General features: G+C 44.3%; 1 protein-coding gene across 1 annotated transcript in view; it reads right to left on the reverse strand.

Moving 5' to 3' along the window:
* The window catches only part of ENPEP (glutamyl aminopeptidase), a 257425-nt gene that overhangs the window by 158908 nt on the left and 77204 nt on the right, over nt 1–21313 (reverse strand). The window contains exons 3-4 of the mRNA XM_069230243.1: nt 16978–17109; nt 2275–2395 (exon numbers count right to left, since the gene is read on the reverse strand). Of these exons, the coding sequence (XP_069086344.1) occupies nt 2275–2395; nt 16978–17109 (253 nt within the window). The remainder of the gene's footprint in view (nt 1–2274; nt 2396–16977; nt 17110–21313) is intronic.

Here is a 21313-nt window from a genome sequence, read left to right on the forward strand (position 1 = left end):
CTACTTTAGCCTAAAGGGAAGCTAAAACTCGAGTTGCCCCAAATGCCTCCAGGATGATATTGAGGTTTTCCAGCTCAGCCACCAAGGAGCTCATTGTTTGCAGATCATGGTGATCCAACAGCAGATGTGTGTTTAATTTAGCAGACTTCATTCTCCTGGGTCTGAACATTGGACTAAAGTATGGCTAAAAGGCAGGCAGTCTAGCACAGCCATGCTAGAGGGTCGCCATGTCTAGGAAGAAAGGTACTCAGTGAAGGCAGTGGGTTGCCAATAACTGCAATTGAATGGGCAATGCATGACAGCATGACCGCAGCACACCTAGCAGCCCAACCGATGGCTGGTTCAGTCTGCCTCTAGGCAAAGGACACTGAGTGAAAGGTACTATCAATAAAGGGGCCCTAGCCTAGCAGTGCAGCAGTTACTCCCTCCAAAGATCATTTCCCAAGCCCTTAAGACTGTCATGCAACCTAATGGCAGATTGGGGATTGAAGAGTGAAACGTGCCAGCAGGCCCATTAGGCCCAGCAGGAGAGGGCAGTGACTCGATAATCCAGTGTAACAAGGTGCTACCTTAGAGACTTATTGCTGCCATGTACCCCAGTGGCATCACCACTGCATGCCAGGCCGGTGGGCATGTCAGCTAGCTCCAAGGATATGTGATACCTCTTTACAATTTTCAGTCAATTGATGCAGTAAAGCTACCACTACACATTAGACCATTGTAGAGGGTTGTGTGGTATGTGTTCTAGGTCTGCAAGACTCAAGGTACAAAAGTAAATAAAGGACCAGGGAAAACCTTGCTCCTTGCAGTTAAAAGTCATTTTTATGACCCAGATCTCAAGGAATACAGCTGTCATCCAGGTTCTGGAGAACGTGTCATAATATTGTTTATCAGAATAGGTGAAGGGAATGCTCACTTATCTTGACCTAAGGAGAATAAAATATGGTCCCTGTGGGTATCTCTTTCTCTCCTTCAAGTATGATGAATGCAATTAAGAATTTGGTTTTATCAATATTAATACATAGTTATTTCTACCTAACTCAGATTTTTGGGACCACAACCTGGCTGCTCAGTTGTTCGTCAGCCCTACAAAGTGTATTGTGTCTTAAAGATGTCACCAGCTGAAGTTATCTAGATGTATGGAGCTCAGAGGCATCTTTTGACACAGCTACGTATGGAACAGGAGAGAAAAGGGAACCAACTAAGCGATTTGTCCACAAAGAGCGACATACAAAGTCTTTGTTTCTAGCAGAGAATTAGACTGTGATAAGCCTTCTGTTACCACTAGAAAAATCCGAATTCCCCGAAAATGTTCCATTAGTAGATTGTTGTCTCTCAATATGAAGGAGGTCATACGATAAGCATCCTATGGATGCACAAAGCTGTCATGTTCAAATATCAGAAGGTAGAATGTATTTATGTTTATGACATGTAACTATGTATTTCATACAGTTGTTTCAGTATTGTAGATCATAGACCACACTGTAAATTCTTCTGGAAGAACAGGCCTCATTACAAGTTGTCCTTTCTTGGCCCTCCTTGTAATGCCAGGAGGGTTGGAGCTAGGTGAATGGGGGAAGGAGCGTAAGCATTAGGAGGAATTCTGAGATTTTCTGGAGTAACACAAATGACTTAATCTTGCTGTTAATGTGTTCACCTATTTCAACCAGAGTCATTTGCCTGATAGCTGAAAGTGAAAGCTTTCTACCTACGGATTTTGTCTCTCTCAGTTTCTTTAGGTTTCTCTCTGGACCTCTTCTCTGTCTTGTCTCTCACCAGTTCTCTTCCTTTTTCTCCATTTATCTATCCGTCTATCCCAAGCTCTCACGCTATCTTCTTTTCTGTCTCATCATTCCTAACGCTCCACCTTTATTTCATCTTCCCTCTCCCTCATACATCGCTTTCTTTCTCGCACATGTTCTGCCTTTCTCTACTTTGCTCATAGTTTCTAACTCACCACCTTCTCGATCTCCGTCACTGTGTCTCTCTCTTATCCTCTCATGTTCTTTTGTTCCCTGTGCCTGTGTGTTTCTATGTCTCATTTTACACATCCAAAACTCCTGCTGAGTCTATGCTCATTTCTTTATTTCTCCTCCTTCATCTCTCTCTTCCTGTGTCTGGCATGAAATGTCTTTGTATTTTGTAGGGTGTACGACACCCAAACAGTAGGGCACTCACAATAAACCCGCAAAACGCCCTTAGGAACATGTAGACACACTATCTCCAACAAAAATAACGGCAGAAGCTTAAATATGATGGAAACAAAGGCCTTACCTAACTTCGGAATTGAGTAACTCATATTGAAATACTCTTCATAGAAGTCAAAAATGATTTTCGTAACATTTGCTGCATACTCTGCAGTGTGAAGTTGTTTTTTCTGAGCATAAATGGTTAGCTGTAAGCAAAAAAGAAACAGTTAGCTTGCAATGATTTGTAAAGGAATCCATACACAACAATTCTACAGTAATTAAAATAGCCATTCAACATTACCCACTGCAGTTTTACAAATATGCTACAAAGTACAAATCAATCTAAACAACGGCACCCACTAAAGAATAGTAGGCATTGTTTGTTTTTGTTTCATTTTGCAGGCTTTTTACCTGCATGTTTTGACCTTTTTGTTTTTCAAAGAAGCAAGTTCGTGCAAACACTTTGGCTCTCATGGATGTAATTTGATCAACGCACTGGCTGAGTCTCTTTTTTCCACTACTTTGTTCTCGCCTGCACCACCATTATATTGCTAAATAAAAAAAAGTTAGGGCCAAACCTACAAAGGCTTTTTGTGGTTGCAAAATACCAGATTTGCAGAATGGTCCTTTATGCCATCGCAGTAATTGTTTTGCTATGTCCAGATCGCAAATTAAGATTCGGTAAAACTTTGACAGATTGCAATGTGAGTGTGTGACCCACTGCCGATTCCGTATTTGGAAGGGGTGTGTTTAGAGCATTCCTTCAAAATACCGCATAGGAATGGTATATATTAATGTTAAGTGACCAAAATCTATTCGCCAAACATTAATATTTTACAGACAACAAACGGGAAAGGGACCATAATGGACCCACTTCACTTTGAGAACCATGAAAAACATTTTTATGAGTAGGCATGGGGCAACCACCTGCTCCTAAAAATGTTTGTAAAATAATTAATTTTCTTTTTTTAATGTATCCTATTTTCTTCGAGAAAACAGGCTTCATTTACAATAAAAAGATTACCTTATTTAGAAGCAGTCACTGACATGGTGATCTGCTAACCACAGCAGGCCTTTATACTTGTGACTCTAACCGATCATGCTGGGTCTCAATGTGCAACCAATCTCATGCATATTATTAATGAGACAGGTCAAATTGCAACCCACTACGTATCAGTATTTTGTGAGACAACCTATTATTACATAGGTTGGTTCACAAAATACCAAAGCAGTATTTTGTGAAACCATTTTTTCGGTAACAGTTGGTGTCCAAATTGTCCCCACTTCTAAGGTATCAATTTTACTTGTAAATCATAATTGTATACAATTTCTTATTAGGACTCTTTGTAAATCATGCCCTAGCTGCTGAAACATTCTTATTTTCATTTCCACTAGTGTTATCTTCTCTTGGGTTTAGAAGCCTGCCTACATTTTGTTAGTAGCCTTTGTTGAAAACAAGGTGCTCTTTAATTCTGATGGGTCAAGTAATGGTAATTTCCAGCATCATCAAAGTTATCAGATCTGCATGAATACCCCACATCTCTTTATTTTGATGTGGAGATATCAGCTGGAAGCTCTGGAAGAAAGTGGTGAAAATGAGGAGTCACCAAGTGACCTGGAATTACTGATCCCCCTAGTAATTCCTAATTTCATAGAGGGTTCTGGATTGCTCAGCACAGAGGCACCTTTAATTCTGCACCACCTTGCGATAACATAATTTCTTGACCTGTTAACTCCAGTGGTGCAGAATTTACACTCAAGCATCCAGGGCACTCATAATGAGGTCCAGAGGGGTGTGGTCTGGCCACGGACGACGATGGCCTCCTGATAGAGGAGCTCTAAAGGGCGGCGGTACTGGAGCCGGACGGGCGTGGCAGAGACGCGGAGCCTCTCCGTTGGAGCTGGGGAGGTGTGGAGAGGGTCCTACTGCTGGGGGACTGGCACTTGAGCGACACAGAACTGTGGCCCCTTGCCTACCGGCATTCCGGCGGCCTGGAGTCGCAGCCTACATAGCGGCTTCCAGTATTCCCGACCTCTGCCTCCTCATGAGGGGTTGGGGTAGAGTTGGCGTTGGCTTGGCTGTCCCCCTGGGACCTCCGATTCCTCCCTCCCCCCACTTACTAATCCACCGGCGAGGGTCCGGGAACATCAGCGGAGCCCGGAGAGACGCCGTTCTGGGCGGCTGCGTATCTGCTGGCAACGCATCGGGGAGCTTACAGAGGAGCCGACGCTGGGACCCACATCATTCTTGCGCTTGGTGGTGTGGAGAAACACGAGGTGACGGGAGGTGAGCTATGCCTCCAACCTGAGGCTACATCTTGACCCTCCTGCATTCACCTGCCACTTCTTTTGCCGGGGGCCCCTCCCCCACCCTGCACGGAAAACTTGAGGCCCAACAATGCCACGCTGGACTGCCTGGGGATGGCAAGACTGCGGTCAGCTTGAGGGGACGGGCCAGTCCTCTTCTCCCCTCTATCCATGCGAGGAGACCCACCCAACTAGGAGCCGGGAGTCAGTAGGGGGCAGCCCTCCCATTTATTGGTCAAGTAATAGCCAAGACGCCCGGGGGACCCAGAGAACATGATCCCCATCGGCACAGGGCACAACGCCGGGGGCTGAGGGGTAAGAGTTGCCCCCGGGGGCAGAACACTGTGCTATCATCATTAGCAGTGACCAATTTACTCAGTGTGGGGACTCTAACCTGCTGCCTCCTTGCCCATCCTTCTTTCTTGTACTCATATTAGGGGATGCGCAGGCCCTTTGGGGGACCTTCTGCTGCATCCTTGAACACTGCTCACGCTCCCCCTGCCTTTCCCTTCTCCTTGAGCGTGGAGGGCAGAATAGGCTGCATCCGCTGTCGGGACTCGACTTACGGCGAACTGGGTGACAGATATCCTTCAGCATACGTCACGCCCGCACACTCTCGGATGCAGAGAGAGGGCTTCCTCCTGCTGGTGTGCCCCAGGTACGGCGGCCGTCTGTCCGTTTCTCACCAGTCCGAGGCTTCCTTTGTTCTCGAGGACACGAACTGTGCTGGGAGCTATGTTTGGAGTTGTGCCAATTAGCGGAAGCCCAGTTGAGGGAGCGGAGCCCCCTCCCATCCCTTCTTCCTCTCATTCTGGAACGCAAGCTCTGATTGACCTTACTTGCCCAAGAGGACGGCCTGAGGCCCTAATCTCTTGCAATACCGCATTTGGACTGATTGGTGGGGCCAGAAATACCAGACGGTAGATCGCTGACCAAGAACCCAGACAAATTGACCCTCCCCTAGAGTTTCAAAGGGGACACAGACGCGGTCCAAAGAGACCCGATGCATCTGCTCACCCCCAGGCAATTATAGCCTGTTTCCTCCGCCATACCCAAGCCCGACAGATTATACAAAGAGCACATGCCCACGGATCCTGTCAGATGGACAGTAAGAAAATCTGGATAACGGCGGACTTTTCCAAGGAAACTAGCGAGCGCAGGACGGCATTCCTGGCCCTGCGCCCCTGACTAAGACAGATGGAGGTGAAATATGGCCTGTTTGAACCGGCGAGAATGTGGGTTACGAAAAACAGAGTGTCCCAAGACTTCTACGACCCGGAGGACCTGCGCTCTTTTTTGGATGGCCTACAATCTATGGACACTTCTGCCTCGCTCTCACACCGAGATGCGCCTATATCGGATCAGAATACTATGTACCAGAGACCCACACGAGGAGGGTCGGGAACAGACCGTCATTCTACAGTCCCCAACCCCAGAGGTCGGGACCTGGACCACCTCGTAACTAGCCACGATGACAGAGGGCAGGTGCAGGGACAAGTCTTGTTCCCCTCTGAAGCCCCCAGCGGACACTTCTTGAACTTGCTGTCTCTTCCTGAGATGCACGAAGCTACGGGGCCAGGGCCCTCTGACATCCTCAACATAGGAGTGACTGCCCGTCTACCGCTCTAACGAATGGATGAGTATTGATTCAAAATGCTATTTAATGTTAACTGTGTAGCAATTGTTAAGCCATACTCTTCTGCAGGCCTCTAGGAGGTCTCAAAAAAAGATAACTAAGTTTCTAAGGATGCCTTGTTCTTGTTGTGATAGTTTGTGCATTGGCCCTAAGTCCTTTTTAGTCCTAACGACCCACCTGATTATTTAATTTGTGAGCTAATATTATGTTGATAACTGGATTACTGTTTAATATTTACTATTGTCAAATATCTACAGTGTTTAAGCGGTGTTCCTGTGACAAGAGCTTCTATGACATTGTTCCAATGACCAGGCTCCATACCTTCCCTCTGTCTCTTCTTTCGCCTGTGCTCCACTACGTTCCGCCCTTCCCCCACTTTTTCATCCCCTTTTCCCTCCCCCCCTCTGTGTACATGCGGTGTTACCGTAGTAGAGGCTCAAGACATCTCACCCTCTCTCCGCCGCTCCCCCCCTCTTTTCTTACGGGGGAATTATTAAGTTGGCAAGCATATGGAACTTTTGCATCCTTCTAACCATCTGGTAATAGGGGGTGATATAAACTGTTCCTTTGTATCCAAGAACCTTGTAGGTAATCTAACAACTGAAGAAGATGAATCTTGGGGTATTCCCCAAGTGAAGAACGATTTTCTTAGCATCAGTTCTTGTGCTGCTACACAGATGGCCTCCCTTTGCCTACGCTGTGGACTCAGGGAATGCAATGGTCGGACTAGATCTGATCTAAATTGTGGCCCCACTTTTAAGCGGGGGTGTTCTTCCAGCACTATTGATTATTTTTTTGTCGACATCAGGCTTTGGTCAAACACTCTGGACATGAAGGTGGAACACCGCCATGATAGCGATCACCACCCCCTATGTCTTTCTTTATCCAACAAAGCTTTTGGGGGAACACAACACCTAGAGACCACCGATGTTCCGATCCCTTCCCTGAACTCCAGGCAAACTCGTGTTAGTTGGCCAAAGGTTACATCTAATCCACTCTTGGTCAAACAAATGTATTCTTCCTTTTTACAGCTGTTCTCCGGTCTTGAAAAGCAAGAGGTCGATAGTCTTCCAATCCTGAAAATCCATGCTGAATTGATAAACATTCTACAGGATTTTTTTTTATAAAGAAACCACTGTTAAGCATACTCCTGATACTATCCGATCCAGAGAATGGTTCAATAAAGATTGCGACCTTGCTAGGCTCCATCTTAAATTGGCCCTCCATAAGCACTCACAGGAGGAGATCAGGGCCGCTAGATCTAGCTACACTAAGGCCCTGGACCTAGCTAAGAAAAATTGGGAATTCGAGATCTGGCAGAAGCTGCTGGAGGCAGTCGAAAATCGAGACGAGGGCTCCTTTTGGAGGTTGTTGATCCACAGGCATAGAGAGGGTAATGCTACTCCAAATCTTCATATTCAGCCTGAAAGATGGGTGGCTCATTTTTCCGAAATTTTTCCATGCAACAGGACCATGACGACCATAGGGGTGTCGAACGCAGACCTCTTATCGAAGGTCCTACGGAGGACATCGTTTTTACAATTGCTGAAACCACAGCAGCTATTAGTTCTCTGAAACCCGTTAAGGCTTATGGTCCTGATAAGATACCAGGGGACCTGTTTAAGTCAGAACACGTTTTTGGGCGTGGTATATTAATACTTTATCAAACGCCATCGCAGCAGGTGGCCTCATTCCGGACTCGTGGCTTGGGGCTGAAATTTATCCCTATTTTTAAAAAAGGAGATGTGGGACTGCCCGTCAATTATCACCCAATTAGCCTCAATGATAATCTTAAAAAGATTTTCTCTAAGCAAGTCCTAGACAGGCTAATGGACGGGGTCCAAGCCAATCAGGTCCTATCTCCCCTCCAGGCTGGTTTTCGTTCAAGAATTAGCACTATGGACCAAGTTTTTAGATTTTTTCTGTTACTCAGGAAATACGTTACTTTGGCCAAACAAAACTTGTATGTTGCTTTTGTTGACCTAAAGTCCACTTTCGATCTTGTTTCAAGACAGAAATTGTGGGAAGTCCTAAAGACAATTGGCGTCCCGATTAATTTTGTGCACCTAATTCAAAGATTGCACAAGAACACCTATGCTCGAGTAAGATGGGGTAGTCAGGGGGAACTTCCTGATCGCATTAATATCAGGTGGGGGTTACGCCAGGGCTGTGTCCTGGCACCTACTCTTTTTTCGCTGTTCATTAATGAAGTGGTGCAAGTTGTAACAGATTGTCAAAACGATGCCCCTTCATTGAACAATTCAAGAGTTCCTATTCTTTTATTTGCTGATGACTCCCTCCTGATCTCTAAAACACCTATGGGCCTTCAGGTCCTCCTGGATAGGTTCAATGTGTTCTGTGCAGACCATGGATTGGAACTTAATTCTAGTAAAACAAAACTTATGATCTTCGGTCTTGGTTGCACAAAACGATGTAACATCTTATAAAACGAGGTTCCTCTGAGCAAGGAATGCTCCATTGATTTTTTAGGGGTGAGAATCAGCAATGATATGAACTGGCAGGCCCAGGTAGGAAAAAGCCTAGCTCTCTTAGCACACAGGTCAGGGGCAATTTTGCGTTTCCAAATGTCTAATACCGTGAAAGTTGTTTCCCCAGCTATTAAAATTTATCTAGCCGAGGCTCAGAGTGCCGCGGTCTATGGCGCTGAGGTCTGGGGTTGTTCCAAAACTAGCAAGTTATCTGTGGGGGAAAATAATTTTGTAAGATCGCTCTTAGCACGCCCTTGGTTCCAGTGTTTTTGGACATAGGGTTCCCCCACATTTCTGATGTAATAGCTTTAAGGCCTTTAACTTTCTAGGTTCGCATCTGGACTACCCGTGAATTAGTCATATACAAGGAGTCTTTGCAAGACTTATTGGATAGACCAAACTTACTTTCTATCCCTTGGTTCAAGTACATTTCGGAATGGTTCCACACCTTGGGACTCAGTGATTTCTGGAGCCAGCCTAATAATCTAAGAAGGGTTCAAAAGGACCACTTAAAATCAGTTTATTGGTCCCATGTTAGGGAAAAATATCTGTTATGTACTTCACATGGTAGGCTGACGTCTCAATTTCTTGTTTACAAGTGGTTTCCCCACTTCGAACCCTTCTTGGATTTAATTACTGATCAACTAAGTAAAAGCTTGTATGTTCGGTTCAGGTATGGATGCTTCCCTCTGAAGTCCTTTTCCAGTTCATGGTGCTATACCCCGCTATCTAATCAATGTCCAAGTTGTAACGGTTCTGTGGAAACCATAGTGCACTTTATGTTTATTTTTCCTGCCTATGGCACTGCCAGGCGGGAATGGCTCTGCCCCGCTTGCAGGAATATGGGGTTGAGAACGTGCAAAGATGCCCTAAGGTTGATGTTGAGAGATTGCTCCTCTTTCCTAACTTGTGCGGTCAGCAAGTTCCTTGCGTCCGCCTGGCATATACGTACACATTTTTTAAAAGATCACAGTGATATTGTTATTAATTGAAACTTGATTCTAATTTATTTAATCCAACAGTTTTACTCATTGAATTTTTTATAAAATTATTGATGAGGATGTCAAGGCAGCCAACAAAAAGGAATTCTGACGTTTCCCCCTCATATATAGTATGGGAGACACATGTGAAGATTTATATCTATTTTTTCTTTTTTGTACATTCGCAGATCTCTCATTTTATCTTTATCTTATCCTCATTATTTACTTTTTAATCTTGTTATTATATATTTATTGTGTATAGATCATGGTTTTACTGTTGTAAGTTATTGCTTTGATGGTTTAATTAGACCGAATAAAGCTTGTGTGATTTGACTATTAAGTTGGCCATAGCACGCCCCGATGTGCTGGTCCTCTCGTGGCATGACGCTGTGCCGCCCCCGTTGGGGCACCATTGCATAGAAGGCTCCTGGTCCCTGGGTTACGGGACACTTGCACACATAGGAGGATGTGGTCGCGCGCTTTGCTTTCTCACCCCCAGGCTGGAGTCCCGCAGACGACGGTTAGAGACTTTGGGGCTCTTTTCTAGCTCCACATCTCTCCCCCTTTCTCTTCTTCCCTCTTCTCTCCTCCACAGCTTTCCCTTCTCCTCTTTCGGTGGGACTAGCACTCCCATCCTTGTTCCCTTAGTCTGACCTTCCTTGCCACCCTCCCCCAATCTTCCACCCTATTGTGTCTCCCCTTCTTGGTTCTTCCCTTAACCCCACTCCCTCTTTCTTTCTGTCTTTGGCCCTCTCCTCCCCTCCCCCTCTCCTGCCAATCCCATCTTTTGCACTCCTCTACATTAACACCTACCCTCTCCCCCTCTCTTCTCATCAGGTGGAACCCTGTGGGTATTCCATTCCCCTCCTCTTTTCTACTGCTCCGTGTTTTCCCTCCCCCACACACTTCCTTCTCTCATATTGGACTCTCCCATCCTCCCCCTCTCCTTCTCCCTCTTTGGCACGTCCCTCTATTCTGGTCGTTCCCTTTAGTCCTCTCTCATGGCCGGACACTTGTCCTCCTCCTTCACCCCATTGCGGGTCGTCTCCTGCAATGTTAATGGCCTCACTCATTTCATTAAAAGGAAGAAAATACTCTCATACCTCAATACTAAGTGGACAGATGTGGCTCTCATACAGGAGACCCATCTGAATAGCGCTGAGTCTGATAAGTTGTGACAAGAGTGAGTAGGAACAGTATTGTCTAGCTGTAGTCCTCCACCACAGACCACCGAAGACACTACGCCATGAAAGTGTGGTGTTGTGATTCTCTTACGGAAAAGCCTACCTGCTACTGTCACTAAATCGTGGGTTGAACCGGAGGGGCAGTACGTGTTTGCCAAACTGAAACTAGGAGGCTCTTCAATCTGTGTGGGTTCTGTATACACCCCAACTGGTTCAAAAAGGCAGTTTTTCTTACGTATTAATCACCTCTTGACAGAGATAGGGGCTACCCAACACATAATTGGGGGAGACTGGAACCTAGCTAGGGACCCAATACTGGACCGGACCGGACCTTTGGACACAGCTAATAATGGAGACAGGGCCTTACATTCTGATATCATGCAGGATAATGGTCTAGTGGATTTTTGGAGATTGACACACCCGGCGGATCAGGAATATACCTTTTTATCCCCGGTCCATGGCAATCAGTCCTGATTGGATTACTTCCTTATCTCCCGTAGCACAGTGGCACATGCACAGGATGCTCGAATATTAGATGGGGGTTTATCGGATCACTCTCCGATCTTTTTGGCCGTCTGCCTGGGCCTGATATCTCCTGGGTGCAAGCCTTGGCGATTTGCCGTCCACCGCTACTGCACCCCTCAAGGGAAAGTGCAATAGCAGGCACACGCATCAACTTACATCCGTGACAACCTCGGCACGGTGACGTCCAAAAGGGTCACATGGGTGGCGGCAAAGACGACCTTACGAGGCCAAATGATGTATAACGCTGCACTGGTGAATAGGGAGAGGAAGACGCAGCAAGCGGCCTTGGAAACTGAAATCAGGAGCTATTACAGGCTGTTTGAGAAATTTAACCCGCATTTCAACCTGTTAAAATAGACCTTACGGCAGAACCAAACCTTTTCTTTTAAAAATACATACGTCACCCCTAGGTTAGACCCTGAACAGACCAGAAGGCAGGGTGTAGTGTATGTAAAAAGTTGGACATGTACTTTTGAGCTTTACATGTCCTACTACTGAAACTCATAAATTTGTTTTTCATTACTGCAAGGCCAACCCCTCCTATAACATTGGAGTGACCTTATTAATGTATTACCTGCAACCTCCAATTGGAAATATGTATACAGTTCGAGTTTGGTGCCTAAAGAATTGCAATTAAAAGTTCTCTTTAATGATAAAGTCAGATTTTGTAATCACAATTCTAAAATACACGTTTTTGAAATTTGGCAATTTCTTATCCTAACCATTTAGTGCATACAGACTGTTCCTGGAACACCTGACTAGGTGCAGCTGGTCTTTGTGTATTGATCCCAGACAGTGAGACAAATGAAAGGAAGGTGATGGCAGAATTGGCCACACTGAGTTACTGGGATGGGGGGAGCTGCCACCTACCACAACTGTGCATTACAAAGGCTCTGCCTGAACACTCTCACAAAGAGGTTGGACCTAGACTATAGTGGCCCCAGACAAGCTGGGACCAGGACAAGGATAGAGGGGATGCCTAATATCTCAGCAAGGTGGAAACCTCTAGAAGCTTTACCAACTTCAAAGTGGGCACCAAGTATAAATAGTGGACCACAGACCCCAACCCTTCAGTACACTTTTGGACCTGTGAACTCTGACAGGAAGAAGGAATGCTGTGGTGCTGTAAGGACTGCCACTCTGCTGGACTACTGCCCTGCTGTGGTGACATGCAGCCTTCTTGTCTGGGTGGAAAGAACTGGACCTGAAACTCTGAAACCAGGAACCAGAGTGACTCCAAGGGCTAGCTGGTTGGCCTGTTAATCAGAAGACTCAGGGACATAACAGGCTTCCAACAACCTTGAACCTAGCACATGTACTCTGCCACCTATGAGTCCTGCCCTTTCAGGTTGTGCCAGTCCTGGACTCTTGGAATTGGGCCTAAAGATGCTCTGCCAGACCATCTGTGGATTCAGCAGAACCTATCCATATCTTCTACCTAAGCAGAACCGAATCATCTAGGCTACATGGACTTTCCCTGTGCCAGGACTTTGCATCGCCTCGGCTGCACAAAGCACCCTCAGTGCCATACTCTACATTGACAGCCTCTCATTGACGGCAGCCTCAACAGCACTGAACTCCACATCACAGCATGTAGTAACCCATGCATTGCCCTGGCTGTGAGATGCATCGTCGACTCTGGACTTCACATTGCAAACTTCCTGACGATAGGCTCCTTGACAACTTTGCAGGACCCTGCATAGCAGCCTCACAACTCCTCATCACTGACACATTTCTTCAACCTCGACCCAGGTCCTTGCAAAGCTCTGCAACCAGGATTTAAGGTTCCCTTGCTCAGTGGGCCTAACTGGGCCCCTGTAGCTGGCCGGTGCTCCATTGCAGTCGGCCTGAGCTTGTGACTTTGTCCCGCTACAATGAGATCAGATATCCACAGTTGGTGCTTTGCGCTTTTAGGAGCTACTTTCACTAACACTTTTAAAATTCCACATCTCCAATGCTACTGATTGAATTTATGTCATTTTGATATTGCTTTATTTATTCAAATATACTCTAGTTTTCTAAATTGATGTTTGATCTTTCTTTTGTTGTGTTTTCATGTTTAATGGGCTGCATAAACACTTTACAAATTGCCTCTAAGTTAAGCCTGACTGCTCTGTCGGGCCTCGGATGGCTGGCCAAACTGACATGCGCACTTAGAAGGTCACATCTCCTTCTCCGCTTGTTGACATTGAGGATGGCGGTCCTGCCCGCCCTACAAAAGCGGAAAATAAAGGGATACTAAAATACTTTTATTACCCCTTTATTTTTCTGCTTTCAGCAGTGGGGGGATGCTCCTCTGCCATTGCAGAGGGCCACCCTGTCTACTTGACTAGAATTATGATGCTAGAGTCATGAGCCCTGGATGTGTGAGAATATCTGGGTATTAAATGGGTCAACTGCTGAATATTACCACTGAAGCTTTGCTGTAACTAATAGTGCAGAATGCCCTGTTGGTGTAGGACAGGGGGTACACTAGATATCTTACCCCTGATATATGATAGGCAGAATAATGTAAAATAGTGATTGCATAACAAATATTGGACTTCAGATGAATTAGAAAACCATAGTATCTTCTCAAGGGTAATCACCTCTTCTCTGGCTCTGACATAGGGAACGTGGGCAGAAGGAAAGTACAAAATTGACTCCAAGTTTGGCAGATACAGAGATAGCCAATAAACAGCAAGAAAAGAAACAATGCAAAGTCAGAGAGAGGACTCAGGAAAGTAACATCTCTAATGTTGTACAGGAATTGTGAATTAAGTTACTGTGAATTAAGGTCCTGTGAAAATAAATGCATTACGAGAGTAAATGCAAGGCCTTTAGATGCTGTTGAGGGTGACATGTTCTGTGTGCGCCATGGGAAGGTAGCAAACAAAAGAAAAGATTGGTGTCAAAGGAGCAAATCTGCTTTGGTGATAAGTGCTAATTTACACATACATTTTGAGATACAATTAACCAGGGAAAAATAATAGCGAACCAGCTAATTATCAGGGAAAGAAGTGCTTACAAAATGACATAGATTGAAGGAACTTGCCAGCACAAAACAACTTTGAAAGATAATGTAGAGGATAATAAGACAAAAGGATCTTATTATAATTTACATTATTCTGCCTAGTAGGACCTTGAGTATTTAAGAGAACGAGGCAGAGGATACTGATACTAATCCTCAGACCTTAGTGCCAAAAGAGATATGACCAAGAGCTATGTTGTGATTGAGAAGCTAATGATCTCTGTTGGGGAAAATGGGGGAAAGGGAGTGAGAGAGAGCAACGTCTCCAAGATTGACAATGGTGCGTCAGGCATTTGTGGGTTAGCAGGTGCGTCTCATCAAGAAAGGTTCTCTTTTTGCGTATGATATGGAAATACTATTTAAACAGTAGACAAGAATTATTAAGGCTAATAAATTTCAAATTACTGTGCCCACTTCTCCAGGCTACTCCACTCCAGGACTTAAAATGTCACTCAACAGGCAAGCTGATAACAAGCTAAAAGTGGCAGCTGGAATTCCACCTGCATTTCAGGGGACCTGGACAACTCAATGAAGGTGAACACACAGAATCAGAGATGCCAAGGGAGGAGAACACTGCATCAGAATAGGCAGTGACAAATAACAAACAAGAAACCAGCTTTAACCGGGAGGAGCTGATGCAAACCAGTACATCAGTAACTGCATAAAGGTTAAAAATGGGAAAGGCAAGGAAAATAAAAGAAAGGTGCAGGGTAGAAAACAGTGGACGAACTGACATTGAAGAAAATATACAAATGAGCAACTGATAAACTGCACCACCATTTCTTATTTTATCCTGGAAGTATCTGCGTTCCCTCGAAGCCTTGCTCTGACTGGTACAGAAGCTGATCTGACATTATGTTTAATCCCACCGTGCATTAGACGCCACTTTGCTGAACTCCACAATTTCCAGTCCCTGGGCCTAATTTACTGCTTTTCTTTATAAATTGTGAACCTCAGAAGGGCAAGGTCTGTCTTTGTCTTGCTGTTCTCAAGGATCTTTCCTGATGATTTCTGATAGCATAAAAAAAGGACTGTGGAAAATATAGACCACCTGACAAAGAGCCAATTCCTCTGCAGGTTGAGTTGATAATCAAGGAAAGGTTTATAGCCATAAAGATGTAAGGGACATAAAATGCATAGACACATAAATGATGACAGACATTTGCTCATATCCATTTTAAATTTGAAGCAAATAAAAATTCCAATCCTCACAAAAACATTGAACTAGGGTAACATGAGTGTAAATTGATGTGTGAAGTTGCAGCTTTGAAACAGGATGGCCGTCTGATGCATTCACAGCCATTTGCACCAGGCAGTAGGCAGAGGTACTTATTGCTTACTATACGGTGAAGAAACGTGATTTATTTCAGTTGCTTACTTATGCACTGTATGCACTTATGGTATATATTTAAAATAAAAATAAATTAATACCTGCTGTAATCAATAGCATGTCCCACGATTTAGTTTTTTCGTGACAAGCCCTAATACAGTGATGATATAATCTGGCGGATATAATAGCTAGGTGAAGCACTCTTCAACTAAATTGTTCTTTGTAGTTTGTTACTGGTGTTTCACACTGAAAGACCTAAACTGTTTAAATTGTGTTCATATAGTGCTTACTACACCTGATGAGGAATTGAAGCACTGTACGGTGACTAACATGCTATCTGGGAACCCAAAGTTAGTAGTCAGTCCATTAGCTATCGGGGTTAGTTGTGCATGCCCATTCCATGGATTCACTCCAGTTGCTTTGTGGTACATTATTTACATAGATGTGATTTGAGGAAGGGACCTATGCGAGAATTGCTTGTTGGAATTCAAATAGTTATGGTTTCCAAAGAGTTTAAGACTGATAGACATGAGATTTAAAGCAATTTATATACAGGAGAGGCCAGGGAGATGGTAGAAAGGAAGCAGAGGTGTATTTAAAAAAGTAGGGGATGAAAATAAGCAAAAGTTTAATAAAAGGTTAATCTTTCATGTAGGATTTTAAGGAATACAACAGGTTGAGAATTGTTGCATGCAATTTGTGGATGTAAACCTGTTGAAACAATTTGAAATTATGCTCCTAAGGAATGTAACATATATAATCATTCTAAATGCACTTAAGAGGTGACACAGATACCTCCCATAGTAAAAAATAATCCCTGTTCTTGTTGCCCCTTACAGTGACGGTCAAGCAGTGCAACAAATAAGCACATTCCGATATCTGTTTACAATCTGATAACACCTCAGAAAGACCCCTTTTATATAGCTACTACAGCAGTATAATCAATATCATAAAGTATTGTTACAATTTATGCAAGTCATATGCACCATACATAAACTACAAATATAACATAAACACGTATACCACCAACTTAAAAATATAACAAAGCAATCACAAGTAGGTTCTGTGAATATTTGTGACTCATTCAATACCTGGTTCAGAAAGTGCTATCCGCTGTGTCCATCTGAAGAGCACCTCCACAAAACAGACACTATGTCCAGCAGTATGGATGTGTCTGAGGTCACCTTCACCTTCAAGCATCCACTTGTCAAAATGGCACTTGTCGTCATAAGGAAAAGCTGCCATTTTGATTTCGTCCTTGCCAAGTACACTCATTATTATAGTGTGGAGAAGAGACAGATGATTATAAGTAAAACTCATCACTTACAGGAATTCCACTGGCTGACATCCTTCGTTCAGGTATAAATTGATGCACAGCAAAGCACACCAAATATGTGCTCATCGGGACCGATTTTTGAAAGGTTGTTCTGTTCCACCCAGGCTGAAATTCGACCGTACTCTGCAGAGGCAAGAAATACGTTATATATGTGGCATGGCAAACATTTGAGTTACACCTTTACATTTCACTATAATGGTTATAATGGTACTTGAGCAAACCTAGTGGAAAACTTGCAGTGATTTGAAATGGATTAGAGGAAGGGAAGTAGAGGAGTGCATCACATTTGATTGCTTTACCACAGAAGTGTTTCCATTGCTCTTCCATTTAATATAATTGTGTATAATGATGGCGTACTGACCATATGAATTTGTCCCATGCATTATTAGCTAAAATCATTGCCCCCAAAATGCCCCTTCTTCTATGTCAAGGAATCTTGGTTGGAGAAGGAAGTTATAAAGTGTTGAAGCTTTAAGGCAAAGTAAGCAGGCAGTAGAGTATCTGCAACAGACCCCTGCATGCTGACGTTGTTGTGGCACACACGCTCACTGGGTCACACTATAATGGCCATGCCTGGGAGACGCCTTCTAAGGGGATGCTGCTTTATTTTCCTTCCACCACCATTCATCAGCATTGGCATGCAGAACCAGCAGCAGCTTGAATGAAGACTGATACTGTGGTTCAGCTTACTACATCCCTCAGTCTCATCGCTCCGACCTCACAACTATGGACCCCACGATTTCATATGCATGTGGCTGTGCTGTGCGATGTGCATTAAGGTCCAAAACAATACCATTTTAGCAAGACAAGCTCTTGTTTTGTTTCTAAGGCGTGTCCATATAGCATATGTTTGGATGTGCGGTTGGGCCGATGTGCTGTATCTTTGGAATGCTACTAAGTTTGATTGAATTAGACTATTGTAATTTGCGGGCGTGCGCCAGCACATTTCATTATTAACATTATTAACAACATGTATAGGGTCTTTTCTCATCTGCTGGAAGGTCCAGATTGTGGTTATTGACATCTGGAGATTCCAGAGAGTTTCAGACATCATTAATTTTCTTACAGTTAAGGCTTTGTGATTCATTGGCTCCTGGAGCAAAACACTTTCTCTGACATTTTTGATAAAGTGGTTTAGGTGTGAAATGACGTTATGTCATAGTGTTTATAAACCACTTGGTTACTCCAAAACAGTGTCCCCACACTAGGAAGTCAGGCTACCATAACTACACAGGAAGAGACTTATAAGATGCTTTAAACAGTCAGGTTTAGATTTTTTTTCAGAAGGTCAGTTCTGACTTTTCCTGCCTCAGGTCAAGAAGGAGGGAGTTCCTCAATTTGGGGGCCAGAAAGATGATAGAGAGGTCACCCATCCAAGCTCTTCCCACCCTTGTCACAGCCGCTAGCCTAGCTTTGGAAGTTCTGAGGCACCTATTAGGACGGTAGGGCTTAATCAGAGTATGGAAAGTAGCAGGGGCCTTTGGTGGTCAGGATTTTAGTGCAGAAACGAAGGGCTTTGAATGATACTCGGGATCCAGTACAATTTCATAAGTGCTGGTCCTAAAGAAGAACATCTAGGGATATTCAGGAGCAGCTGCGCTGTTGCATTTTGTACTCTCTGGAACATCTTCAATCTACCTTGGGTAGCACTCACATAGAGTAAGTTACAATAGTCTCACCGGGAGACCAGGAGTTTTTGGATTACTCTTTTCCTGGCCACTTCTGGAAGGACATCAAAGATCTTACATAGCATTTTCAGTATGCCAACAAATTCCCGTGCTAGTTTGGATATCTGGTTGTCAAACATAAGATTCCTGTCAAACCAGATTCCCAGCTTCTTTATTTTTGGTTTTGGAGTTGGCTCAAAGACTAAAACATCTGGCCACCATGCTGAGGACCAGATGGATGGCTGTTTCCCCAAGATTAGTATATCAGTTTTCTCTGTATTCAATCTATGGCAGCTCTGGTCCATCCATTCTGCCAGGCTAGCTAGGTAGGTTTGAAAGCCCGTTGTGGAGATCCCATTGTCTTGTGTCAGTGTGATAATAAGTTAAGTATAAAGATTTGTACGCCATGCCGCTCAACCATTTCAGCTAAGGGAGCATATATAAGTTAAAAACAATCAAGCTCAATATAGAGCCTTGCGGGACCCCCTTTTGGAGAGTGATGACCTCCGAGGAACATAACTCTGGTACTACCTGATAAGTGTGGTTCTGAAGAAAACAGGTCAGTTGTTTTTTAAGGCAGGGCCTGCAACCCCGTAGGACCACAACTGTTTAACTAAAAGGCTATGGGAAACGGTGTCAAAGGCCACACTCAAATCCAGCATGATCAATGCCTCATTTCTGCCTTCATCGGCAATGAGTCTCAGTGATTCTGACCCAAGCAACAGTGTGAATTTGGTACTCTGCTGTGGGTGGAACACTTACTGAGTGTCATGTAGCAGGTCATTAGTCTCAATATATTTGGTCAGCTGTTGGTGAAAGTTTTTTTCACCACCTTAGAAAAGAAAGGGAGCAGAGCGATAGGCTTACATTTTTTTGTTTTCTTTGTGCCCAGATTGGGCTTTTTTAACAGGACATTACTATTGCATATTTCCATTTGACCTGTGTTAAATGACTGGTTAAGTAGGTCACATAAACTAGGTAAAATGGTCTCCAGTCCTTGCTCAAGGATCCCTGGAGGGGCTGGATCAAGTAGGGAGCCCGATTTTACTTTGAGGGCCAACACACATAGTTCACCTATGGTCAGGGTGTTGATCCTGAGCAAGCCACTAGAGAAACTAGGTGGCTCTGGCCAGATAGTGGGGATGAACATATCTCTGGCTTCTATTGGGAAGGATTCGTATATCTTAGAAACTTTGTTGGAGAAAAAATGAGCAATTTCATTACATTTCTCCACTGAAGGTACCATAGCGGGAGAGACATGTTCCAAGGAAGACAAAGATTTGACACAGTTCAGGGGCTGAATTTTGTGCTTGCTCAATCTCATGAGCATTAAATTGACTATGTACCAGCCTGATCTGTTTATTGTAGGACTTCAGTGTTTTATCATAGTTGGACTTTACTGAAACATTGTTTTATTTACACCATTGGTGTTGTATGCGATTGCATGCTTTGTTAAGCAGGCGGAGCTCATCATTAAACCTCTTCGCTGATGGTTGGGTTCAAGTGTTTTTGCAGGTGGTCAGCAGGGCTATAAACCAAGTGCACTGCTAATCCAGTTCTCTACATGTGCTTTTGCTGTATCTGGGTTGCTACTAAGGGTCGGTTAGTTTGTTCCTAAAGATGCTGTAAAGGACGCTGGTGAGATGCTAGACCACTTCCGCCTTAATGAGAGCTGACTTCCTACTGGCGTAAGGGATCGGGAAGGTAAAGTGACCTAGAAAGAAAGCAAAAAATGGTCTGACCAAGACAAAGGTATTGGCAGAGCCATACTCACCTGGGAGGAAATGAGAAAATAAGGGCTTATGAGTAAGACCGAGGACTAATTGATTAAAATGAAAGGCTTTACGATTCTCATTAAGGGAGGTTACTGAGGGGCATGCGGTGTCCTCGAAATGTAAGTTGAGGTCACCCAAAATTAAAAAGTTCGAATAATGAAGTGGGTATGACATCAGTCAGGGTAGTTAGAAATTGTGAAGTGGAGCCAGGTGGACAATGTCACAGCAAAAGCTGCCACTTCAGAGCTTGCAACTGTGACTTCAGGGAAGGAGCAGGGAAGAGTAAAAATAAATGCTATCCCACCACCCTTTGTGACTGTCTATCAAGCTTCAGGAGCCCAAAGTCCTGTGGGACAGCACTGAGGATCTCAGGAGCTGTGTGTGGTCAGCCATGTTTCAGACAGAAAGAGTGCCTCAGGTTAGAGGTTAATTAAGATGTCGTAAATCTCAGTCTTGTACTTTGGCAATGACCGGCAATTTATATAATAACAATGTCCTATACACGAGTTAGATCCCTCTCTCTCTTTCCCCAGAGAGCCACTGGAATGCTTGTATCTAATTGAAACCCACATTCCCTGCAACTTACCAAATTCATGGAAACATCTGTAGAATGCCTGCATGCCTCAGAAGTACTTGGTGCGAGTTGCAGGATCTCTTCAGACGTATAATGCTTGGTACCTGATTTTACTGAGGCAGAGGTCCTGGTCCATGGTGCCATCCAGGTGAGGACAGGCGTAGACAGGCTTGCCTTAGGTGCTCCTTCGGTGTCCCAGCGGCACACCCAGTGTGCATGTCCACGACACATCTGCACACTTGCCATGGTTAAACAGCCCGCCCAGAAGGGGGGAATGAATCAGGGTTGAAAAAAGCACCTGATTGATGGGG

Source organism: Pleurodeles waltl, chromosome 1_1, assembly GCF_031143425.1.
Source record: "Pleurodeles waltl isolate 20211129_DDA chromosome 1_1, aPleWal1.hap1.20221129, whole genome shotgun sequence".
Classification (NCBI taxonomy): Eukaryota; Metazoa; Chordata; class Amphibia; order Caudata; family Salamandridae; genus Pleurodeles; species Pleurodeles waltl.